This window comes from Dasypus novemcinctus, chromosome 24 (assembly GCF_030445035.2).
Source record: "Dasypus novemcinctus isolate mDasNov1 chromosome 24, mDasNov1.1.hap2, whole genome shotgun sequence".
Taxonomy (NCBI): domain Eukaryota; kingdom Metazoa; phylum Chordata; class Mammalia; order Cingulata; family Dasypodidae; genus Dasypus; species Dasypus novemcinctus.
This window is the reverse complement of record NC_080696.1, coordinates 40480509-40507974: the sequence shown is the minus strand read 5'-3', so window position 1 is coordinate 40507974 and position 27466 is coordinate 40480509. Positions and strand designations below refer to the sequence as shown.

At 39.7% G+C, this 27466-nt stretch overlaps 1 protein-coding gene across 5 annotated transcripts in view; it reads left to right on the top strand.

Annotated features, from left to right (window-relative positions):
- The window catches only part of RBL1 (RB transcriptional corepressor like 1), a 79592-nt gene that overhangs the window by 35139 nt on the left and 16987 nt on the right, over positions 1-27466 (top strand). For all 5 annotated transcript variants that reach the window (XM_012528286.4, XM_071211694.1, XM_004466592.3 and 2 more), the window contains 6 exons: positions 245-357; positions 545-648; positions 1804-1941; positions 17081-17245; positions 19324-19456; positions 25158-25424. In XM_012528286.4, coding sequence (XP_012383740.2) covers positions 245-357; positions 545-648; positions 1804-1941; positions 17081-17245; positions 19324-19456; positions 25158-25424 — 920 coding nt within the window. The remainder of the gene's footprint in view (positions 1-244; positions 358-544; positions 649-1803; positions 1942-17080; positions 17246-19323; positions 19457-25157; positions 25425-27466) is intronic.

Genomic DNA, 27466 nt, shown 5'->3' with positions numbered 1-27466 from the left:
GAATGTCATATAAATAAAAGCATGACATAGAGGACATTATCCTCTGATGTTGAAATTTCAAAACCGTATGCCAAGTGACTTTATTTGAAGGCTGTAGACTTGTTTGAAATATGCTTTGTTTCCATATCTGAGTTTACAAGTGAGAATAGAACTTTCGTCACTAAAAACTAAAGTAATTCTTAAAAGAAAAATTGTTGCTGGTCTGTTTTTTCACCTGTAATTGGGTTACTCTTGTATTTTGTAGGTCTTGTATGCGTAATCCTATGGAAAATATTATGAAAATAGTGAAAGGAATAGGAAAGACTTTCTGTCAACACTACACTCAGTCAACAGATGAACAGCCAGGATCTCATATAGGTAAGAAGAGAAAAAAAAGTTAACATAGCACCAAAAATAGATAGCTTGTCTTCACCAAAAAAGTAGTAATTATAATCAAGTTTTTTCCTTCCTTGCTATTCTTACTGTAACGGATTCAAGTTTATATCAGCTTTGTTCCTTAATAGCTAAATTTCATGAGCACATTTTCCCTTTATTTCCCCTACAGACTTTGCTGTAAACAGACTAAAACTTGCAGAAATTTTATTTTACAAAATATTAGAGTCTATAATGGTTCAGGAAACACGAAGACTTCATGGAATGGACATGTCAGTAAGTAGATCTACTCTCCCAGCTACAGCAAGTCCAAAAGTTCCAAGCGTGGAGGCAGTTTTTTGAGAAGCTCTGTAATGCATTGCAGGGGTCAGCAGTCTATGGTAAACATGACAAAGATTACATAGTTGACCGTAATTGACTTTGGCACCTCCAGAGCTAGCCACCTCTAGACAGAAATGTGAAATACGTAAAATTCATCTTTGGCACTCTATCAGCCTCTTTGCCTGTCAGCTCTTTTTTTGTCTGTCATTCCCATCTAGCTAATAATGAATCCCCCAATTATTCAACCAAATGATCAAGTATTTGCCCATAATTCCCAGGGATTTTGTTACTTTTTTTTTTTCTTTTTGGAGTAATGAAATTGTTTTAAATTTTTTTGTGGTATGGTAATTATACTAAAAGCCATTGATTATACACTTTGTATAGAGTATATGGTACATGAATATATCCCAGGGATTTTGGATTATAAAATGGTGGAGGCTTTAAAAAAAACTGCTTTATTTTATTTGAACATCTGACAAAGTCTAACCATACTCTCCAATACACTCAAATTCTAAAATAATTTTTCTACAAAGTCAAATCTGTCATTCCTCCCCATCTTTACCTTCTTCCCTCTCGCATTCACTCTTGAAACCTTCTGATCTTGTATTTTGATAAGAACAGGTTGATATCTAGGGCTGCTATGTAATTGTTATAATAGAATTACTCTGTTTTCACCCTAGAAATTTTCTTCCTCACTCTTTTATCTTGCTGCCTCTTTTTCCTGGCTCCTTTGTCTTCTTAAAAAAGTTTTAGCTGTGACATTATACCTTCATTCCTGTGTTTTGAATAAGAAACCCTTATATTAACAAAACAATTGACTATCATGAAAAAAAGGATTCAGTTTTAGTGTTTTTCTCTTAATGAAAATGTTGACTATTTTATTATTTTTTCAAATTTCAGAGTAAATTGTTTTGTGTGTCTCATTTAAAATTAAGATCTACCAAGGTTAAATATTATAAGAAAATTCTTAGTATGAAAACTCTGATTTTATCTCTGGTTATCTAGTACAATATAATTTATAGAAGTTATTTTATATTGTTTATATAATCTTTGTAGGCAAATGCTGAAAGTACTGAGAAATATTAAACAGTAGTCTTTTTCTGCCCATAGGTTCTTTTAGAACAGGATATATTTCATCGTTCCTTGATGGCATGCTGTTTGGAAATTGTGCTCTTTGCCTATAGCTCACCTCGTACTTTTCCCTGGATTATTGAAGTTCTCAATTTGCGACCATTTTATTTTTATAAGGTGAGACAAAAGCAAAGTTCTCTTATGATATAATTCACATAAACATTTTATTTATCTTAGAACTGAAGAAACACACTACATTAATGTCTGGAAAATATTTCCAGAGGTGTTCTGAAAATATGTATTCCTTTTGAGTGAAATCAAGGACAAAAAGGAGAGGATGAGGGATCAGCAAATTAAGCCAATCTCACAGCTGCAGTTCTTTTCCATCACTGACTTGCAGATGTGACTTGGGCCTACCTACTTATTTTCAATTTTTCCATATTTATGAATGAAAATCATAACCCTATTAAATAGATGCATGAGGAAGAGCAAAAACTCTTTCTCCCTGGAGAATGAAAGGTCTACAATTGATTGTGGTGATGTTCTAGCTAATGAAACAATAATAACTGATTATACTTCTTTCTCAAATTTGAGTTAATTCATGTGTACTCTTTATTATCTTCCCTTTATATCTGCTAGAACTGTTTTTATTAATCTCTTTCTTATAAAACATACAGGTCATACCTACTAAGCTACAATGTCACAGTCAATAGCATTTAATGTTACCTAGTATGCAAATTAAAGACTAATGATAATGTTCTGCTTATTGGCAGGATTTAGTTAATATTTTGTCATGTGTGCTACTCTCAAGCTATTGATGATAGAAAAATTAGTTTGAAGAGTTAAATTTTTGTAAATAAAGTATTCCTGAGGTAAAGTTGTAGAAATACAGATCATTAGAAATTTATACAGAAAAATAAATAGAAGACAGGCAAAAACGGCCTAGAAAAAAATCTTCTTGGGTTTAGGACACCAGGGGAAGGCAGGACACCACCCAGAAGAGAGAGGGTCACAGGAAAAGAATCTTGACAGAAAGACTGTGAATAGAAGCTGCATCAGTAGCTGCCAGCACCCCTCCCTCCACCCTCTGAGCAGATAGCTTTGAATTATCCATCTTCTAACCAGTGGCTACAGATAGAGGGTATCCCAGGGGTCCACCCAGGAATTGGAAGGAAGAGGGATGTAGCTAAGGCTGATTAAGCTTTGCCAAGAAATTAGGTCTACTGTGTCCCATATGCCCTTCCAGGCTGGGTGGGGCCAGGCCCTGGTAACCCACAGGTGACTACAGAGATCCCACCTTCTAGTCACCCACCCTACTAACCAGGACTGGTTGTTCAGGACTCAGATGGGAGTAAAATTATTTCCTACCCAGGAAAAGGGAGGGGGCTGCCAGCAAAGCTTGGGGAACAGCCTCTAGGCAAGTTCAAAATGTGAGGCTCTGAATATCCTCTAGGCAGGATCCTCTGTCACATTGTTGCTTTTGATGTTGCAGTCAACACACTCTGAACAGCCTTTGAACTGAGAGGACTGTTAAAGAGTGCCATCTGTTGGCCAACCAAGGAAGTGCGTGTGAGGAATTAAAAATAAATGAGCAAGAGAGGCTTTTTTGGGCCTTTACCACCTCCTCCTTAAGGCCCTAAGAAGCAGGTCTGAGACCCATTACTGGGTCCAAGGCTCAGATTTGAGCAACTAATGGCTAATACTGAAGACCTGGAACAGGTTGAACCAATAATCAAAGAACAGCAGTAACACACAGACTCCCACCACTAAATCCCTATGAAAGAGAGAGAAATTGAGTATCAGTGTAAACTCACCATCATAATCAAATGTCTAGACATTGGCAAAAAATTACAAACTATACTAAGAAAATGGAAGAAATGGCCCAAGCAAAGAAATACATCAAAGCCACATATGTGGCACTGGATTTGAGACAGCTAATCAAAGAGGTTCAAACAGGGAAGTGAGTGTGGCTCAACTGATAGAGCATCTATATAGGAGGACCAGGGTTTGGTACCCAGGGCTTCCTGACCCATGTGGTGAGTTGGCCCATGCGCAGTGCTGCCACACGCAAGGAGTGCCATGCCATGCAGGTGTGCCCCATGTGCAAGGAATGTGCTCTGAAAGTAGAGCCACCCCGTGCAAGAAAAGTGCAGCCCCCCCAGGAATGGAGCCACACACATGGAGAGCTGATGAGGGAAGATGACTCAACAAAAAGAAGCAACACTGTTTCCTGGTGCCACCTGACAAGAATACAAGTATCCTGGCCTGTGTGGTAAGCTGGCCCACGAGCAGTGCTGCCGCACGCAAGGAGTGCTATGCCACGCAGGGGTGCCCCCCATGTAGGGGAGCCCTACATGCTAGGAGTGCACCCCACAAGGAGAGACGCCCCGTACAAATAAAGCACAGCCTGCCCAGGAGTGGTGCCAAACACATGGAGAGCTGACGCAGCAAGATGACGCAACAAAAAGAGACACAGATTCCTGGTGCTGCCGAGAATGCAAGCAGACACAGAAGAATACACAGTGAATGGACAAAGAGAGCAGACAACAGGGGGAAGGGGAGAGAAATAAATAAAATAATAAATCTTTCAAAATTAAATAAAATAAAAACAAGCCCCCCCAAAAAAGGGGCAGGAAGAGTATTTGAGGAAATAATGGCTGAAAATTTCCCAACTCTCATGAAAGAAATGAACTGACAAGTCCAAGAAGTGCAGCGTACCCCAATCAGAATAAATGCAAATAGACCTACTCAAAGACACATACTACTGAGAATGTCATATGTCAACGGTAAAGAGAAAATTCTGAGAGCAGTAAGGAAAAGCAATCCATCATGTACAAGGACACCCAATAAGACTTAGTGTGGATTTCTCATCAGAAGCCATGGAGGTGAGAAGACAGTGATATGATATAATTAGGATACTGAAAGGGAAAATTTGCCAGCCAAGAATTCTTTATCTGGCAAAATTATCCTTCAAAAGGAAGATGAGTTGAAAATATTCATAAATAATCAGAAACTAAGAGAATTTGTGAAAAAGAATCCACCTTTGGGAAGCAGACTTGGCCCAGCGGTTAGGGCGTTTGTCTACTGCATGGGAGGTCTGTGGTTCAAACCCCAGGCCTCCTTGACCCGTGTGCAGCTGGCCCATGCGCAGTGATGATGCATGCAAGGAATGCCCTACTACGAGGTGCCCCCTGCGTAGGGGAGCCCCACATGTAAGGAGTGCGCCCCGTAAGGAGAGCCACCCAGTGCGAAAGTAAGTTCAGCCTGCCCAAGAGTGGTGCCACACACACAAAGAGCTGACACAAGATGACGCAACGAGAAGAAACACAGATTCCCATGCCGCTGACAACAGAAGCAGACAAAGAAGAACACGCAGCAGATAGATACAGAACCGACAACTGGGGCAGGAGCAGGGGGGCGGCGAGAAATTAAATAAATAAATAAATAAATCTTAAAAAAAAAAAAAATCCACCTTTGCAGGAAGTGTTAAAGGAAGGCATACAGCCCAAAAGAAAAAGAGAGGAGAGAGAGGCTTGGAAGAGAGCGTAGGTGGCAAAAACTAGCAGAAAGAATAACCAAAAGAGGAGAAAGAGAGATGAAAATAAGACATAATATATGAAAGCCAAAGAATAAAAAGGTGGAAGTAAATGATGCATTTACAGTAATATCATTGAAAGAAATGGATTAAACTCCCCAATCAAAAGATACAGGCTCCGAGAAGTGGATTTGGCTCAAATGTAGAACGTCTGCCTACCACATGGGAGGTCCAGGGTTCAAACCCAGGGCCTCTTGACTCATGTGGTGAGCTGGCCCAAGCGCAGTGCTGATCCATGCAAGGAGTGTCATACCACGCAGGGGTGTCCCTTGCATAGGGGAGCCCCACGTGCAAGGAGCGCGCCCCATAAGGAGAGCGCCCCACACAGAAGAAGTGCAGCCTGCCCAGGAGTGGCACCGCACACATGGAGAGCTGACACAGCAAGATGACGCAACAAAAAGAGACACAGTGAGTGGACACAGAGAGCAGACAACTGGGGGGGGGCGATAAGGGGAGAGAAATAAATAAAAATAAATCTTGAAAAAACAAAAACAAAAAGATACAGGCTCCATGCTCCTCAGGGCACACCAGGTGGGGGATGGAGTCCACATGGAACGGGGAGAGCTGCCTGGCCTCTCCCCTCTGCTGCCCTCCCCAAAGTTGCTGTCTCCCTGGGGGCCAGACAGTCTTATAGTCCATTGGATCCTCCTGGGGAGGCCGGGCTGGGGAGAGGGCATGGGCACCAAACAGCAGGGATAGTGCACTGGCAGGTTGGCCGGGGCAGGGACCCAGGCAGCAATTGAGGTGGCGGCAGCACCCTGGGCTCCTTGTCCCCTCCCCTCTGGTGGAGAAGCTGCTGCTTGGGGTGGGGGAATGGCTCTGCTGTGCTAAGCTGGCCTCGGCATGGTGGTTGGCAGCAGGGCAGTGGGCAAGACATCCCTATTCATGAGCTATACCAACGATGCCTTCCTGGAGGAGTATGTGCCCACTGTCTTCAACCACTACGCAGCTAGGGTCACCGTGGGAGGCAAACAGTACCTCCTGGGACTGTATGACATGGCCATGCAGGAAGACTATGATCGTCTGAAGCCTTTATCGTCTCCCATGACTCATACTTCCATATATGCTTAAGAAGTTAAGGAACAGGAAGCGGACGTGACTCAGCTGATAAGAGCGTCTGCCTACCATATGGGAGGGTCCAGGGTTCAATCCCCAGGCCCTCCTGACCTGTATGGTGAGCTGGCCCACTTGCAGAGTTACCATGCACAAGGAGTGCCGTGCCACGCAGGGGTGTCCCCGCCTGGGGCGTCTCACACACAAGGAGTGCACCCTGCAGAGAGCACCACCCCACGTGAAAAAAGCACAGCCTGCCGAGGAATGGTGCTGTACACATGGTGAGCTGATGCAGCAAGATGATGTAACCAGAAAAGAGACGCAGTCTCCTGGTGCCACCAAGGGTGCAAGCAGGCACAGAAGAACACACAGCGAGTTGACACAGAGCAGACAAGGGGTGTGGTGTGGGGAAGGGGATAGAAATAAATCTTTAAAAAAAAAAAAACTTAAGGAATATGCACCAAATATACCCTTTTTATTAATAGGAACCAAATTGATCTCTGAGATGACCCCAAAACTTTAGCAAGACTGAACAATATGAAAGAAAGACCTTTTTGTGTAACAAGGACAGAAACTAGCATAAGAGATAGGTGCATGCTGCTATGTGGAATGTTCAGCTTTAACCCAAAAGGCATTGAAAACTTTTTGATAAGGTTACCATACCCATTTTAACTTCAAAGAAACAGTGAAAACATGAATAGGATCAAGATGTATAAATTGTTTGATTACGTGAGAAACATCTTTAGTGGCCAAGGAAACTCTGTTTCTCTCAGAAAGCATATGAATGCTACAGTTATACCCAGACCTCTTCTAGATGATAATGAAGCAGTTTAAAACTTGGGGGAAGAAAAAACAATGAAAGACTGCCCTCAGAATTCTATAGATGGGAAGCGGACTTGGCCCAATGGATAGGGCGCCTGCCTACCACATGGAAGGTCTGCGGTTCAAACCTGGGGCCTCCCTGACCCATGTGGAGCAGGCCCATGCACAGCACTGATGCATGCAAGGAGTGCCCTGCCACCGGGGGTGTACCCCATGTGGGGAAGCCCCATGAACAAGGAGTGCACCCCGTAGGGAGAGCTGCCCAGCTGAAAGAAAGTGCAGCCTGCCCAAGAATGGCGCCGCACACACGGAGAGCTGACACAACAAGACGATGCAACAAAAAGAAGCATAGATTCCCTGTGCCGCTGATAAGGATAGAAGCGGTCACAGAAGAACACGCAGCGAATGGACACACAGAGCATACAGCAGGGGTGGGAGGGGGGTTAAGGGGAGAAAAAGAAATTTAAAAATCTTTAAAAAAAAAATTCTATAGAGTTAATAATTTTTTAAAGATTTATTTTTTCTCTCCCTGCCCACCCCCCCAGTTGTCTGCTCTCTGTGTTCATTCACTGTGTCTTCTTCTGTGTCCACTTGTATTCTTGTCAGCGGCACCAGGAATCTGTGTCTCTTTTTTTGTTGCATCATCTTACTGCATCAGCTCCCTGTGTGTGTGGCGCCACTCCTAGGCAGGCTGCACTTTATTCACATGGGGCAGCTCTCCTTACAGGGCACACTCCTTGTGCATGGGGATCCCGTACATGGGGGACACCCCTGCATGGCATGGCACTCCTTGCGCGCATCATCACTGCACATGGGCCAGCTCACCACACGGGTCAGGACGCCCTGGGTTTGAACCCTGGAGCTCCCATGTGGTAGGTGGATGCTCTATCAATTGAGCCAAATCTGCTTCCCAGAATATTTATTCTTAAAGGTCCAAGAAGAAGTAAACAGCATCTAAAGCCACAATCTATTATAAATATTTTATTTCAACTAAAGATACAATATCTCAGGGATTTCATGGTTTAAAAAGCTACAGTCACATTATATTGTAACCATATATATTAAAAAACAATGCGGTAAATGGAACTGCTTGGCTTTGACTATATATATTTCTGCACAGTCTTTATGGAATCTGCACAAAGAAATATCTTCTCCCTTTGCTGTAACTAATAGTTCTTGTATGTAAGTTACTTTCTATTCCAGTATATCCAGAGTGGTGATATACTGGAAAACCATATAGCCAAAGGTCACTCCAAGCATACAGATGAGCCACACCTGAGGAGAGAATGTATGAGCTCAAAATAAGAGCAAATGTTTTATTATTATGTGAGCACAAGTTAAGTGTAACCTAAATATTTCTGTATTGAAGCTTAATGTGCTTTCTTAAACAATGCCAAAAGTGTAACAAGATCATAATTGCACTAAAAATGTACACATTTTAGTTAATATGCATTAATCTGTAATGTAATGTAATGTAATATGCATGTAATCTGCTTCTGGCAATTATAGATTTAGTTTGATGCTCTCCAAACTGCATGAAAGATATGCTAAAATTACAAATTAAAATTTTGTGTCAGACTTTGCCATAATCCTGGGCTCAGTTTAGCTCTCTGAACTAGTTGGTAATTTTTTTTTTATATTTTCTTACTTTATTGTTTACAGGTATTAAATTACAGGTATTGTTTAAGGGACAAACACACAGACAAGTAGGCTACAGTGAAGATGTCTTATTTTTAAGTTAAGAAGCCACTTAGATACTTCCAGGTACTAACTTCAATGATGCTTCTCATCTTTATTTGAGGACTCCAGGATGTATTCAGCGCCTACAGCAACCACAAATGCAGCAAATCCCCATTTTAATCCTTTCAATAATGCACCAATGAAGGAAACAGTTTGTAAAGCCACCCATGTATCTGCAAGCTTCATTGCGGCCCCATGGATCCCTTAGCCCTCACATAGCCAGCTTCTCCTGGATAGCTAGCTTCTAATGGTGTTCCTTCTATCTTCCATTGTTTATAATCTGCAAGTTCCATTTTATTATGGCCATGTTCATGTCCATGACCAGGGGCCATGCCTGACGACAATCTGACCTCTCAGGACTCTCAAATTCAACCCCAATTTTTTTTTTAAAGATTTATTTATTTATTTCTCTCCCCTCCCCCCCCACCCCGGTTGTCTGTTCTCTGTGTCTATTTGCTGCATCATCTTTGTCCGCTTCTGTTGTTGTCAGCGGCATGGGAATCTGTGTTTCTTTTTGTTACGTCATCTTGCTGCATCAGCTCTTCATGTGTGTGGTGCCATTCCTGGGCAGGCTGCACTTCCTTTTGTGCTGGGTGGCTCTCTTACAGGGCGCACTCCTTGCGCGTGGGGCTCCCCTACGCAGGGGACACCCCTTCGTGGCATGGCACTTCTTGCGCGCATCAGCACTGCGCATGGGCCAGCTCCACACAGGTCAAGGAGGCCTGGAGTTTGAACCGTGGATCTCCAGTGTGGTAGACGGACGCCCTAACCACTGGGCCAAGTCCTCCAGCCATTTTTTTTTAAATTCCTGTATTGGGTGTGTGTATCAAGTGAAATGAGTAGTGTTTATGCTGATCAAACTACAAAAAACTTTGTTTAAATTGTGTTAAAGAGAAAAGACCTAGAACGTAAGCATGTTATATGGAACTTAAAACAGACCTACTGCTTCCATAATAAAACTGATATCATGTTTCAGATATAGATATTGGAACCATAGCAAATTACAGAACTACAACTTATATACACACCTAGAATATAAGTTAAGCTAAATACTGGCTTTCAGATACCCATTTTATTCAGCTATATAACAATTCAGCTATATAACAGTCAAGCCAGAAATAAATAATGTCAGTTCGTTTCATCTATGAGCTGTACATGTTGGTACCTAGGTGAAAGGTTCTGCTTAAAAAAAAAATTGGAGACTATGTTCATGTTCATCTGTGAAGCTTCTTTGGTAGGTTGGAGTCATTTCTAATTTTTCTTTGTAGGTACAGACTATCTTAGTCAGCCAAAAAAGGGTGCTGATTCAAAATTCCAGAAGTCTGTTGGCTTTTATAAAGGATATTTTATTTGGGGTAGAAGCTTATAGTTAACAGGCCATAAAGCATAAGTTACTTCTCTTACCAAAGTCTGTTGCCACGTGTAGGAGCAAGATAGCTGCCGACATTCAGCCTTCGTCTTTCTCATAAGGCTCCTGGTAGTAGCTTCTTCCAGTATCAGCTGTAGGCTGGGATAAGTCTCATCTCTCTCCTTGGGCTTGATTGTCTCTGGGCTCAGCTGCTCTGCTCTCTCCACAAGACCAGCCGTGAACTATCAGATGAATGGCTAGTCTCTTCCTGGGACATCTGCCCTGTCTAATGGAGCCTTCTCTCTTTCCTCGCTTATCTGCTGCTCTGTGTATTTGCTTCCGAGGGCTCCAGGATCAAAACTCCAACTAACTCCTCTGTCGTGTAGTTTTCCCTGTGAGTCTCCACCCCCTTGGTGGGTGGGGACTCAATGTCCTACTGATGTGGTCTGATCAACGCCTTAATCATAACTTAGTCAAGTAAAAGTGAAAAACTTCTGAATCCAGTACAATCTGATATGCCCAGAGGAATAGGCCAGATCACAAACATAATCCAATATCTATTTTTGGAATTCATAAACAGTATCAAACTGCTACACAGACCATGGCACGGTATCAGAGGTGAACCTTACTTAGTCTATATATATTACCTAATTAAACTTCCTTGTGTGGTTTACTGTGCATCTGCCCTATTCTGAAAGCCATATAGCAGATAACAGTGTTGTGAGACAAGGCTTCAGTTCAAACAAATTACTGCCATTTTATAGAGAAGCATTAGCTAATCCATAAATTTTTTCTAGCCTTTCCCACATTTAAATGTGCTATTACCCAAATTATGATTTATTTAGGTCTTTGATGGGCTTCTGTTTACATGACTTGCTCGAGCTATGTCTACAGCACAGACTGGGTAATAGAACTCTAAACTTTTAAACTTAAAAATGACAGCCTTAAATGCTCATATCAGTTAAAAATCTAGATGTACTGTCTTGTTTGTGAACTTTGTAGAGATTTTTTAAAATATAAGCATCATCTTTCCTATTGAAGAATGGAGAGCCTGCTGGATTACTAGTCAGAAGCTTTCTCTATGAACTAGACATTGGATGTCTTCCTTCTCCCAAGAAGTGGCGGTTCACATTAAGTATCATGGCCTTATGTATGCTCAAACAGAATCTTATGTCACTTTATTTAATTGTGATCTGCTGTTTTTAGATAGAATTGAAAGGACTTGTATAAATCAATGAATATATCAGTTAACTTGTCCAAGACATAATATAAAGGAAATATGTAAGACAGTAAAAAAAAAAAAAAAATAGGCTGGGGGAGTGAATGTGGCTGAAGTGGTTGAGCATCTGCTTCCTAATGGGAGGTCTCGGGTTTGATTCCTGATGCCTCCTGAAAACAACAAAAACAAGCAAACAAACGAAAAAAACAACTTAGGGGAACTGACATTGCTCATTGGTTGAATACTGGCTTCCTGCGTATAAGGTCCCTGGTTCAATCTCCAGCTCTGGTACCACAAAAAAAAAAGAGAGAGAGAGGTAGGCTGACAGGATAAAAAAAAAAAAACATGAGCCATCCATATAGTACCAACAAAAGACTCACCTTAGAACCAGAGATACAAATAGGCTGAAAGTGAAAGGTTGTAAAAATATACTCTATATAAACAGTAAACAAAAAAGCCCATGATATATTAATAAAAGGGACAATCCACCAGGAAGAGTGAGTCATAAATATGTATGTGCCTTACCAGGGTGCCCCAAAATACCTGAGACAAACTGGCAAAACTGAAGGGAGAAATAGACATCTCTACAATAATAGTTGGAGATTTCAACATACCACTCAACATCATTAGATAGAACAAGTATACAGACAATTAACAAGGAAAGAGAAAACTGAACAATATGGTAAATAAGCTAGACCTGATAAGACCTGTAAAGAATACTCAATTCCAAATCAGTGGTTTATGCATTCTTCTCAAGTGCTCATAGATCTTTCTCTAGGATAGATGTCCTGCTGGATCACAAGGCAAGTCTCAATAAATATAAAAAGATTGAAATTGTACAAAGCACCTTCTCACATAATGGGGTAAAACTGGAAATAATAGAAGGGAAAGGGGAAAATTTGCAAAAGTGTGGAGGCTAAACAACACACTAAATAATCAGTCAAAGAATAACATAAGAGAAATTAATAAATATATTGAGACGAATGAAAACGAGAACAGAATTTATCAAAACTTATGGGATACAGTGCTTAGAGAAAAAATTATAGCCCTAAATAGCTATATTAAGAAAGAGCTAAAATGCAAGATCTAACTGAATACCTGGAGAAATTAGAAAAAGAATAGCAAACTAATCCCAAAGCAAGCAGAAGGAAAGAAATAAAGATTAAAGCAGGGAAACAGACTTGGCCCAAAGGATAGGGCATCCACCTACCACATGGGAGGTCCGCAGTGCAAACCCTGGGCCTCTTTGACCCATGTGGAGCTGGCCCATGTGCAGTGCTGATGCGTGCAAGGAGTGCCCTGCCACGCAGGGGTGTCCCCCACATAGGGGAGACCCATGCACAAGGAGTGTGCCCCGTAAGGAGAGCCACCCAGCGTGAAAGAAAGTGCAGATTGCCCAGGGATGGCACCACACACATGGAGAGCTAATGCAACAAAGGGAAACACAGATTCCGGGTGCCACTGATAAGAATAGAAGCAGTCACAGAAGAACACACAGTGGGTGGACACAGAGAGCAGACAACTGGGGGGTGGGAGGGAAGAGAAATTTTTTTAAAATCTTAATAAAATCTTAAAAAAATTTAAAGCAGATAAATTGAGAACAACAATAACAAAAAAATAGAGAAAATCAACAAAACCAAAAGCTGATTCTTTGAAACATCAATAAAATCAACAAACCCTTAGCTAGAATAACAGAAAAAAAGAAGGTGCAAATAAAATTAGAAATGAAGGGGGGGGATTATGACTGATCTCACAGAAATAAAGTGGCAGTTTGATATTGTTTATGAATTCCAGAAACATATTATTTTATGTTTGTTAACTGTCCCTCTGGCCGTATTAGATTATATTGGGTTCAGAAGTTTCACTTTTACTTGACTACATAATTATTGAGGCTTTGATTGGGCCAAGTCAATAGAACACTGAGTCTTCAACCACCAAGGGGCAGGGACTAACCGAGAAACCTCACGGCAGAGAAGGGAGTTTGGACTTTTGATCCTGGAGCCTGGGAAGTAAACATACAGAGAAGCAGATATGTGAGGAAGGAGAGAAGGCTTGATTGGACATAGCAGAGGCCCTGGGGAGAGGGACAAGCTGTTTGCCTGATAGTCTACAGCTGGTCTTGTGGAGGGAGCAGAGCACCTGAGCCTGGAGAAAAACAAGCCCTGGGAAGAGAGGAACCAAGGAAGCCTGAACCTTTGTCAGACATTGGCAGCCATCTTGCTCCAATATGTGGCAACAGACTTTGGTAAGGGAAGTAACTTATGCTTTATGGCCTGGTAACTACAAGCTTCTACCCCAAATAAATACCCTTTATAACAGCCAACAAATTTCTGGTATTTTACGTCAGCACCCCTTTGGCTGACTAATACAAATACAAAGGATCCTAAGAGGGTATTATGCAAAACTGCATGCCAACAAACTAGACAACAGAAGAAATGGACAAATTCCTAGAAATGCACAAACAACGTACATTGACTCTACAGGAAATACAAGAACTCAACAAGCCAATAACATTTTTTAAAGAGACGTAATCAGTCATCAGATATCTCCCAACAAAGAGAAGTCCAGGACCAGATTTCTTCACAGGTGAATTCTACCAAGCATTTTGAGAAGAATTAACACCAATCCTTTTTAAACTCTTCCAAAAAACTAAAGAGGAGAGAAAATTACAACCACATTCTGTGAAGCCAAATTCACCCTATTATTAAAGCCAGATGAAGATACGACAAGAAAAGAAAATTATAGACCAATATCTCTAATGAACATATATGCAAAATTCTCAACAGAATACTTGCAAATACAATCCAACAGCATATCAAAAGAATTACACATCATGGCCAAGTGGGATTTATTCTTGGCATGCAAAGTAGTATAACATAAAATCAACATAATATACCATATTAACAAATTGAAGGAAAACACATTATCATCTCAATCAATGCAGAAAAGGCCTTCGACGAAATCCAATATCCTTTCTTGATAAAAACACTTCAAAAGATAAGAATAGAAGGAAAAGTCCTCGATATGATAAACGGCAATATATGAAAAACCAAGTGCCAGCATCATACTCAATAGGGAAATGTTGAAGGCTTTCTCAAATCGGGAACAAGACAAAGATGCCCACAGTCACCACTGTTATTCAACATTGTGCTAGAAATTCTAGCTAGAGCAATTAAACAATAAAATAGAATGAGGTTAGAGAATAGAAAGCTGAGAGCTCATCTGTGCAGAATTGGTAAAAAAAAAAAAGGATGTTGGTTAATCTTAGGAATAGAAAGGGAAAAGAGCATTTGGAATTAGTAGTGCTATTACATGGGTATGACATTGGTTAAAAGGGGAAGTCTAAAGTCATGTATATTACTAAAAGGAAGAAAATGTAATATGGGACTATGTAACATATTGAGACTTCATGTGAAATATGATTATGAATAATACTGCATATGTATGACTTTTTCTTTGAATCTGAACAAATGCATGTGAATGTTGCAGATGTTAATATCAGGCAAAAATAGAAAACAAAACAATATGCTACATGAAAGAGACCTGACACAAAGTACTACATATTGTATGATTCCATTTATATAAAATGTAAATATAAATCAATTTATAGAGATGGAATTAGAGTAGTCATGTTGGGACGGGAAAGAAGTATTGAGATGTAACTGCTAAGGAATGTGGAGTTTTTCTTTGTGGAGTAATGAAATTGTTGTAAAATTTTTTGTGGTGATGAATGCATAACACTGTGACTATACTAAAAGCCATTGTACGCTTTGGATGGATTGTATGGTATGTAAATGTATCTCAATAAAACTGCTAAAAAAAGAAAGCTTGTCCATTTGAATTGTTTACTGAGTATAATTTAAAATATTTTTTAATTTCTTAGGGAAACTTGATTCTATATATTTACTTTAGCATTGAAGTTTATTTGGATTTCCCCATTAGTTATAAGGAAAAAGTTCCGTTTTTTGCCCACAATCTAATCATTATTTATTTATTTTTAAAAATTTATTTTTTATTTTTATTTCTCTCCCCTTCCCTTTCAACCCCCCGTTGTCTGCTCTCTGTGTCCATTTGCTGCGTTTCTTCTTTTGTCCGCTTCTGTTGTTGTCAGCGGCATGGGAATCTGTGTTTCTTTTTGTTGCATCATCTTGTGTGTCAGCTCTCCACGTGTGTGGCACCATTCTTGGGCAGGCTGAACTTTGTTTCACACTGGGCAGCTTTCCTTATGGGGTGCACTCCTTGCGTGAGGGGCTCTGCTTCACAAGGGGCACCCCTACGTGGCACGGCACTCCTTGCGTGCATCAGCACTGCACGTGGGCCAGCTCCACACAGGTCAAGGAGGCCTGGGATTTGAACCGCGGACCTCCCATGTGGTAGACAGATGCCCTATCCACTGGGCCAAGTCCACTTCCCCGTAATTTATTTTTATTTGTAACATCCTTATTTCATTCAACGAGCTAGATACTTTTGCTTTTGACCATGTAAATAATCGATACTCACTGAAGAAAAACAGAAAATACAGATTAAATGTATATATTAAAATCACCCATGATTTTACTATCTCAACATAATCACTGTTTTTTTTTTTAATTTAGTTGGTACTCTTATTTTTTTTCTTTTTGGAAAGATTTATTTCTCTCCCCTTCCCCCCCATCATCTGCTCTCTGTGTCCATTTGCTGTGCGTTCTTCTATGTCCACTTGGATTCTTGTCACGCAGCATTGGGAAACTGTCGCTTTTTTTGTTGCATCATCTTGCTTCATCAGCTCTCTGTGCGGCGCCACTCCTGAGTGGGCTGCGGTTTTGTTTTTTTTTCCCGCGTGGGGCAGCTCTCCTTGTGGAACACACTCCTTGCACATGGGGCACCCCTTCATGGGGAACACCCCTGCGTGGCATGGCACTCCTTGCACACAGCAGCACTGCACATGGGCCAGCTCACCCACGAGTCAGGAGGCCCTGGGTATCGAACCCTGGATCCTCCATATGGTAGGCGAATGCTCTATCAGTTGAGCCACAACCGCTTCCCAACATAATCACTATTAATATTTTTGTTTGTATACTTTGAGACTTTGTTCTAGATATTTTTCTTATGAAAATGGACTGTCTGTGTATATAAGCAGATTTCTTTTAAAATGCTTTTTAAAAATCCTTTTGAAATATTAGGAAGAATATTCTAGGAAGTTTACAGTAAAATTCTTGGGAATGCAAGTTCTGACTTCTAACACTTTTGGGCCATTGACCAGTTTATACTTATCACTGCCTCAATTTTCTATGTATAAATAAAACATGAAAAAACAAATATATGTAAAAATGTTTTAAAGACCTTAAAAGATCCTTTATATATACTTCAATTAATTTTTAAAAATTTTTCAAAAAAAAAAGTCCTTTATAAATTAAAGATACTAATAAGACCCAGAATTACAGTTCAAAGCTGTATTGGGTTCTGTGTTACATATAATAGTACAGCCAGAGTCAGTAATACAAGCCCAGTCTAGAATTGACTGCTTGAGCCCACATTGTCTTCTTCTTCTCCTCTCCAGGTTATCGAGGTGGTAATCCGTTCAGAGGAAGGGCTCTCCAGGGACATGGTGAAACATATGAACAGCATAGAAGAACAGATTTTGGAGAGTTTAGCATGGAGTCATGATTCTGCATTGTGGGAGGCTCTCCAGGCTTCTGCTAATAAAGTTCCTACCTGTGAAGAAGTGAGTAAGGACAAGGCGATAATACCATCATTGTTAAAATAACAGCTTTATTGAGATATAAGTCCTATACCATATAATTTGCCCATTTGGAGTATACAATTCTATGGTGTTTTTTTTTTTTGTCTTTGTTTTTTTAATATTACATTCAAAGAATATGAGGTCCCCATATACCCCCAACCCCCCTTACCCCACTCCTCTCCCATAACAACAATCACCTGCATCATCATGAGACATTCATTGCATTTGTTGAATACATCTCTGAGCACTGCTGCACGTCATGGTCAATGGTCCACATCATAGCCCACATTCTCCCACATTCCACCCAGTGGGCCATGGGAGGACATACAATGTCCAGAAACTGTCCCTGCAGCACCACCTAGGACAACTCCAAGTCCTGAAAACGTTCCCACATCTCATCTCTTCCTACTCCCTACCCCCAGCAGCCACCATGGCTACTTTCTCCACACTAATGCCACCTTTTCTTCGATTACTAATCACAATAGTTCATGAATAGAATATCAATAAGTCCACTCTAATCCATATTCTATTCCTCCATCCCGTGGACTTGAAATGGTTGTGTTCACTCCACATCTATGTCAAGAGGGGCCTTAGATTCCACATGGATGCTGGATGCAATCCTCCTGCTTTCAGTTGTATGCACTCTTGGCTCCCTGGTGTAGTGGTTTGCCTTCTTCACCTCCATGTTAGCTGAGTGGGGTAAGTCCAATAAACCAGAGTGTAGGATGGTTTTTAATATTAACAGAGTTGTGTAACCTTCAACACAGTTTTTGGTGATTGTTTTGGAGCACCAAAGTTTTAAAATTTGATGATGTCCTATTTATCTATTTTTTTCCTTTGTTGCTTATACTTTTTATAACCTATCTAAGAAACTGTTAATCTCATCAGTTTTTTATATTTCAAATGGTGATATAAAGGTTAAACACCTTTCCTTAAAATCTAGGATTTAAAAAAAAAACAAGCAAGTGCCTCATACATACAAATCACATATGTAAGTTTAATATTGTTTTAGAAACTAAGTTTTTTCGCTCTACCTCTGTGTTATTCTTTTGTAGCTCCTGGTTTTTTAGCCTTTTTTGTTTTTCTTTGTATCCTTATACTTGATTAATCTTGAATTTTCCCCCACCCTTAAACTATTGGAAGAACTGCCTGAGACCATGAAGAATTAAAAAGAAGATGTTTTTATGAAATCTGTCTTCTAGGCCCTTTCTGTATTCTGCAACATGTTTTGATTAATTGAGCAGTTTTCGGTAGTCATCAGTATTTCTATTCTAGACGCCATCAGGAAAGTGGAAAAAGCTGTGAACTTGAAGGAAAAAGATTTGGATTCAAGCCCCTGGCTCTATTACTTAATTGTAGTGTGACCTTGGGCAAATTTCACCTTTAGAACTTAAGTTTTCTTATCCCTAAATTGAGGATAATAATGCTTACCTTATAGGTGTACTTTTAGTGGGCATAAACTTAAATCGTTAAATTATAAGATTAAGTAAGATGAACTTTTCATGTACGTAAGCAACATTAACTATTCCCCATTTTATAGAAGTTGTCATATTTTACAAAGTAATAAGGAAAGGGAAATAAAATAGGAAAATAAATTGAGAAAACTTTTTTCCCAGTTTTTCCATTATAAGTTTAAATTAGGTGTCTCAGTTTGCTGGGCAGCTATGACAAATATGATACAAGGGCTTGGCTTAAACAATGGGAATTCATTATCTCACAGTTTTGGAGGCTAGAAGACTCCTGGGTTCAGAAGTGTTTGGCAATCCTAGGGGTTCCTTGGCTTTCCTGTCACATGGCTGTGTCCTCCCCTTTCTCTTCCAGGTTCCTGCCGACTTCCTCCCAGTAGCCTTCTTCTTATAAGGCCTTCAGTAGACCAGATTCAGACCCATCCTGGTTCAGTTTGCCACACTGCAACTAAACATGAACATCTTCAAAATTTACAGTGGGTTCACACCCTCACAGATATGGATTAAGATTACGTTTGTATTAGGCTGAACATAATTCAACCTACAACAATGGGTTTATTTGTATGTAAAGCAAAGGATCTTTTTTTTCTACAGGTTATATTCCCAAATAATTTTGAAACAGGAAATGGTGGGAATGCACAGGGACATCTTCCCATGATGCCATTGTCTCCTATAATGCATCCACGTGTCAAAGAAGTTAGGACTGACAGTGGGAATCTTCGAAGGGGTAAGTTTAACAGTCATAGAACATACAAAGGTAATTTTTTTCAGAGAGCCATAGAAAAGATGTTCACTCGATATCTTAAGTTATATATATGTCCTGTTAACATATTACTAAAACCTAATTTCATCAGGATTTGAAAAGGGGCTTAATTCTTATACCAACACCCTAAATGTATTGAGTTTTTATGTTTCAATGTATACCTTTTTATATTAAAATAACATGATTTTCAGTTTGATTTTGAATATAACCTAAATTTTACTTGCAATATCAATTATTGTTGAAATAGTATTTTGGCTTTTTAGTAAACATATGTAATTTTTCTATTAAGCAATCTTAATAATGGAGGTAATTATGATAGTTTTGCAATCCTTTTAAAGTTTTTTCAAAACACTAAAAACTTTCTTAATGACAGTTTTTAATATTCAGAGAAATGAGTAGAAAAACTACTATTTAGTATTCTGTAATTTAAAACAGTAGAAACATTGAGAATTAAAGTGTTTTATATGGGAAACGGATGTGGCTCAACCAACTGGGCTCCTGTCTACCATATAGGAGGTCCAGGATTTGATGCCCAGGGCCTCCTGGTGAGGGCAAGCTGGCCCACACGGCACGCTGGCCCACATGGAGTGCTGGCCCACGCTGGAATGCCACCCTGCGCAGGAGTGCCCCCCTGCATGGAAATGCCGCCCAGTGCGGGAAAGCTGCCCTACACAGAAGTGCCAACCAACGCTGAGAGCTGGCGCAACAAGATGATGCAACAAGAGACACAGAGGAGAGAAAATAAGATGTAGCAGAACAGGGACCTGAGGTGGTGCAAGAGAGTAATCGTCTGTCTCTCACTCCAGAAGTCCCAGGATTGGTTCCTGGAGCCGCTGAATGAGAATACAAGCAAACACAGAACAACACACAGTGATTAGACACAGAGAGCAGACAATGGGGGGAACAGGAGGGGAGGGAATAAAATAAATCTTAAAAAAAAATTGGCTTAATTTTTTAAAAAATAAAGTGTTTTATATTTATCAAGACTAGTTTAAACAGTGCTTGCTGCCTTCTCGTATAACTTACGATATGGAGTGAACATCTTTTCTATGGCTTGGTGAATTGTCACATTTAATGTGAAATTTGTTGCTATCATCATTTACTCTAAGACATTTTCATCATTTTGCCATAACAACTTTCCTCTTTTTTCTTGCTAAGTTCATTTTCATGAAGTTCTTCTGGCTGCATATCTAGAATCTCTTGAATAGCAACAGGGTTAACATTCCCAGAATCAGCTATTTCTTCTGTAACTCCTTTGACAGTCAATTTGATTTCCACTTCTAGCATTGTCACTTTTCATTTCTTTGTTACAGTTTCATCTTTCTTGGTCAGTTCTCTCTTGATTTTTGCAATTTTTTCTTATGTCTCAATAATGTACTTTTTTTTTATTTAAAGATTTATTTTACCTTATTTTTTTATTTCTCTCCCCTTCTCTCCCCAACCCCCCCCCCCCCAGTTGTCTACTTTCTGTGTTCATTCCCTGTGTGTTCTTTTGTGTCCGCTTCTATTCTTGTCATTGGCACCAGGAATCTGTGCCTCTTTTTGTTGTGTCATCTTGCTGTGTCAGCTCTCCGTATGTGCAGCACCACTCCTGGGCAGGCTGTGCTTTTTTTGTGCGGGGCGGCTATCCTTATGGGGAGTACTCCTTGCATGCTGGGTTCCCCTATGCAGGGGACACCCCTGTGTGGCATGGCACTCCTAGTGCACATCAGCACTGCGCATGGGCCAGCTCACCACATGGATCAGGAGGCCCTGGGTTTGAACCCTGGACCTTGCATGTGGTAGGCAGGTGCTCTGTCAGTTGAGCCAAATCTGCTTTCCAGTAATGTCCTTTTTGAGCCTTTTCTCCTTCATTCTTAGTTCCCATCCAGTATTGTGTATTACAGTTAGTTGCTGTTTTCTCTTTATTTCTCTTTCTTTTTATTTTAATTGTGCAAACATACTCCTTTAGTTTCCTGGCTGCTAAAACAAATACCATGCAATGGGTTGGCTTAAACAATGGGGGGGAAGCAGATATGGCTCAACTGATAGAGCATCCACCTACCATATGAGAGGTCCAGGGTTCAAACCCAAGGCCTCCTGACCTGTGTGGTGAACTGGCCCACGTGCAGTGCTGATGCACGCAAGGAGTGCCATGCCACACAGGGGTGTTCCCTGCATAGGGGAACCCCACACGCAAGGAGTGTGCCCTTCAAGGAGAGCCGCCCGCGCAAAAAAAGTGCAGCCTGCCCAGGAGTGGCACCGCACACATGGAGAGCTGACGCAGCAAGATGACGTAACAAAAAAGAGACACAGATTCCTGGTGCTGCTGACAGGAATACAAGCAGACACAGAAGAACACACAGTGAATGGACACAGAGAGCAGACAATGGTGGGAAGGGGAGAGAAATAAAATTTTAAAAAATTAAAAAAAAAAAATGGGGATTTCTTGGCTCATGGTTTGAGGCTAGGAGAAATTGAAAATCAAGGTGTCATAAGGCAATGCTTTCTCCCAGAAGATTGTTGTGTTCTGGGGCTAACTGCCAGCAATCCCTGGTTCTTGGCTTTTCTGTCACATGGCAATGCAAAAAGATGACCTCTTCTGGCTTCTCCTCCAGGTCCTATTTACTTGCAGCTTCTGGCTGCTTCTTGCTTTTCTCTGTGTGTCTGAATTTCAATCTGCTTATAAAGGAGTCCAGTAATAGGATTAAGACCCATTCTGATTCATTTGAGCCAGACCTTACCTAAAGTAATCTTACCGAAAGAGCCTATGTACAATGGGTTCACACCCACAGGAATGGATTAAGTTTAAGAACTTGGTTTTCTGGAGTACATAGCTCTAAGCTACCACACATATATACCAAAATTCTTCCCATCCCAAACCTTCCACATACAATTAAGTAGAATTAATCACATTCACAATGTTGTGGCATTCTCACCACCATCTATTACTAGAAGTTTCACCCCAAACAGAAACCCCACACTCATTTTGTGTTAACTCATTAACTCCCCATTCCCCCTGCCCCCTACCCCTGGAGATGTCTACTCGACTTTCTGTCTCTATGAGTTTGTATATTCTCTGATAATTTTCATTGTGATTACCATGGGTCTTAAATTTAAATCTGTAACAATTTCATTTGCTTTGATACCAACTTAACTTCAATAGTATACAAAAATTATGTTCTATACCCTTCCATGCCCCCACTTTTATGTAGTTCTTGTCACACATTACATATTTATACATTATGAGTTCTAAACCATTGATTTATCATTACATTTTTATGTATTTACCTTTTAGATCCTATAGGAAGTAGAAAATTAAGTTAAAAGTCATAAACATACTGGCATTTGTATTTACGCACATCATTACCCTTACCAGAAATCTTTCTTTCTTTCTGTGGCTTCAGTCAATTGTTAGTGTCCTTTGCTTTCCATCTGCAGAACTTTCTTTAGCATTTCTTGTAGGGCCAGTCTAGAGCTTCATCAGCTTTTGATGATCTGGGAATGTCTTAATCTCTCCCTTATTTTTGACAAATATAGAATTCTTGGTTGGCATTGTTTTGCTTTCAGCGCTTTAAATATATCATTCCATTGCCTTCTTGCCTCCTCGATTTCCAATGAGAAATCAGTAGTAAACCTTATTGAAGCTGCCTTATATGTGATACATTGTCTCTTTCTTGTAGCTTTCTGAATTATTTTTATCTTTGACATTCAAGACAGTTTGATTATAACATTGTAATGTGAGTCTATTTGGGTTAATCCTGTTTTGAGTTCATTGAGTATCTTGGTTTTGTATGTTCATGTCTTTCATTAAATTTGTGAAGTTTTCAGCCATTATTTCCTTGAGTATTCTCTTTGCCACTTTCTCTTTCTTCTCTTGGAACTCCTATAATGCTTATTTTGGTACACTTGATGTCTTACAGGTTCTTCAGACTCTCCTCACGTTTCTTCGCTGTTCCTTTGTTCTGTTCCTTAGACTGGATGATTTCTATAGCCTTATCTTCAGTTTCACTGGTTCTTTCTTCTGCCAGCTCCAATCTCTTGTTACTGTGGTCTTCAGCTCTGTTTGACTCTTTCATAATTTCCATCTTTCCATTGATATTCTTATTGTATTCATTTGTCATGTTCCTGATTTCCTTTAGTTCTTTGTCCATGTTTTCTTTTAGTTCTTTGAGCAAATTTAGAACCATGCTCTTATAGTCTTAGACTAGTGTGTCTCAGATCTGATCCTCCTTGTTGATGCTTTCTACTGCTTTAATCTTCTACTTTGACTAGGCCATCATTTTCTCTTTCTTTGTATGGTACTAATACTTTGTTGAAACCTGGACATTATGATATCTTAATATGCTATCACTGGAATTTAGAATCTGAGGCTTCTGTTTCTTAAGCATATATCTAGCTAGTATTATGACTGCTTTCTTTGAATGCCAAGAGCTAATAACAGTTTTTCCTAGTCTTTGCAGATTGATCTGTGTGAGTGCTCTCCTCAGAGTTGATCCTTCACTGCTGTCCCGTAGTGTTCTACATGAGCATAGGAGAACTCTTGTGCTGCCTTCTACATGCAGGCCAAGTTCTGAGAGAGTGAGCCTGTGGCAAGTGTCCTGGTTCAATCCCTCAGGCCACCAAAAGAGATACTGGGCCAGACATACATGTTCCCAGTATATGCTCAAGGGTTATTCTGCTCCCTCCAGGATCAAGACCAGGGAACCAAAAGATCTATGTCTTTTAAGTAGCCTTTTTCTTGATTTGATTTGACACTCACTCTATTATTGTAGTCCTTTAATTGTTTTCTGGAGTTTTGAGAAAGATGTATTCTCCTGTTCTTGCTGTGCTCAAAGCTTCTCGTGGGCTTGGAGCCCTGAAACATCTCACTCCTCCATCTTGATCACAGTGGGTCCTTTTACTTTTTTTTGACCAACACACTACTGCCAACCCATTTGATTAAGGATAGATAAAGAAAAGTCTTTATCAGCTTTTTTCATTATTTTCCATTTGGCTTATGGGACACGATTCCCAAACTACTAAAATCAGAAAACATTTAGCTACTTCCCTAAACTGCTTGGGGTGGAGAGTGCAGGAGAAGGCAAAACTGAATCAAATCACTGGTTTTTGTTTTTGCTTCCCTTCTTCTCAGGTGCCATTTACTAGATAAGATTGGGAGATGGAAGCTAATGAACTGCTTCTTATTTGGTAGTCACTTCATTCTAATATTTTGCTTGTTAATATTTTGCTTCTTTAATAAAGGTGGAGTTTGAAGAAATCACAAAGAAAAGCAATTATAATTTTCACTTTTTTTTTTCTATCTGGTTGCATCATTGTCTTTTTTGATGCATTGCTTCATGGCACAGGGGCCTGCGCCTCTCCACTCAGGTCTGGGATGCCTTTTTTCTGTTTTTTACCAGGAGGTCCTGGGGATCAAAACCTGGGTCCTCAATATGGTAAATGGGAGCTCAATTGCTTGCGCCACAGCTGCTTCCCTCACATTTTATTTTAATGACTTACTTTATATCTCTCTTTCTCTCTAGACTTGATAGTCAATGAGAGGAGAGGCCCTGTCAGTATTGTTCACTGCTGGATCTCTTGTGCTTTGCGTAGTAACTCAATAACCATTTGTTGAGTGAATGAATGAACCTGATTTATTATTTTGGAATATGTTTCAAACTGTCTTAAAAACTTTCTTTCTTAGATATACAACCATTGTCTCCAATATCTGTCCATGAGCGCTACAGTTCTCCTACAGCAGGGAGTGCTAAGAGAAGACTTTTTGGAGAGGACCCCCCAAAGGAAATGATTATGGACAAGATCATAACAGAAGGAACAAAATTGAAAATTGCTCCTTCTTCAAGCATTGCTGCTGAAAATATATCTATTTCACCTGGAAAAAGTCTTCTAACAATGGCCACAACCACAGTAACAGGGACAACAGGACATAAAGTTACAGTCCCATTTCATGGTAATATCTTAATGTATTTCTTTCATATTTTTAAGGAATTGGAAAATATAACTAGATCGCATGGTTTTTTAACCCAATATATGTATATATATGTATATATTTTTTTCTTAACCTTTTTTTAACAAATCAATTTTATTGATACAGATTAATAAAGCAGGAATCCATCCAATGTTCAGTCAGTGGTATTTGGTATAATCACATAGTTATGCATTCATCACAAAACAAAATATGGTTTTGTTTTTTCAGTCCTGTAAATATAACTATTTGCCTACATAGAATACCAAATATAAATGGAAAAATACAACTCAGGTGAAATTTTCAAGTGTTTTATCACTGATAATCATGAGGGAAACTTTTGCTTATATCCGTCAGTATTCCAAATTTGAAGTAAAAAGCATATCCTTGTCCATAGCCCCTGGTTTCAGCCAAAATAACATCACTTGCCATTTATTGAGCATTTACTATATGCTAAGATCTGTGCCAGTCTCATTGTTTCATTTCATCTTCATAAGTTCCCTGAATCTAGATGTCATCCCTGTTTTACAGGTAATGAGACTGGTGCTTAGAATAGTGGAATGAGTTAGTTACTTGTCCTACTCCAACTTGATCACATTCCTTTAGAACCTCTGTGGTAATACTGCTTAACTTTTTAAAGTCCATTTCCCTCTTTTGAGGAATATAAATGTTTTACACCTTCTTTTAATGATATATTTTTAAAAGCAAATATAATGAAAACAAATTAAAGCAATGGCAATTATATTTTTCAAACTATAAATGCCACTCTAGAGGTTCTGATACTTTTGGGGAGAATTTTGTAAACAGCCTTGTCCTCTGCCTTCTTTGGGAATCCCTTCTCTGAATAGTAGAACATTTCAATACTTCAGATTTTTCTTTCAGTCTGTAACTACACAGTACCAACATTTAGTCTATAGAGTGGTGTTTTTTAAGCTATTAACCTCAGAAAAAATATGGAAGAACTGGAAAGGGATTTTTTTTCTTATCCCTTCATATAGTTTCTCCCTCAAAATCTTTTGTACCTTGCTATAAGATCTAAGATACAAAATGTATAACCCACCTTGTCCTCCTCCCTCCACTTTCACAACTGTTCAGGTGAAATAATAAAAGAGTTTCATCTTTTGAGATCCCTTGAGGGATGTGAGATACAAATCAAAAGTCATTCCAGAAATGAAATCCTAAAGATCAGGAAATCTTTCTAGATGATCTAGAACAGGAATCAGTGAAGTTTTTCTTAAAGGGCCAGGTAGTAAATATTGTATGTTTTACAGTCCAAATAACCATTTAAAATGTAACATTCAATGTAAAATCCATTCTTAGCTCATGGAATGTACCTAAGAAGAAGGTAGGCAAAATTTGACCCATGAGCCATTAGCTTGCCAATCTCTGGTCTAGAAGGACAATATCAGAATATATTAAGATCTTTAAGTACTTTCTTCATTGTTTATAATGTTAAAACTTCAAGTTTGACTGCCTGGAAGTTCTTATCTCGAATCATTTGGCTGGTGAAGAAAGTAGACTTTTGGGGAAACTAGGTTACAAATATATACAGCTCTTATTTCATGTTCATTAGCTAGAATGACTGCTAAGAGTGATTTTTGGGAAGTGGACTTGGCTCAACAAATAGAGTGTCTGCCTACCACATGGGAGGTCTGTGGTTCAAACCCAGGACCTCCTTGACCCGTGTGGAGCGCCCAGCGCAAAAGAAAGTCCAGCCTGCCCAGGAGTGGTACTGCACACACGGAGAGCTGATGCAACAAGAAGATGCAACAAAAAGAGACACAGATTCCCATGCCACTGATAAGAGTAGAAGCAGACACAAAAGAACACACAGCAAATGGACACAAAGAGTAGACAACTGGTAGGGGGGAAAGGGAGAGAAATAAATACAAAAATAAATCAATCAATAAATAAAAAGTGTGATTTTCATAAGCCATACACTAAAATGATCCACAATGGTTATAGCTTATTAATATTTGCCTTATAAATTAAGCAAATTAATGTTAAACATATATAATTTATTTACA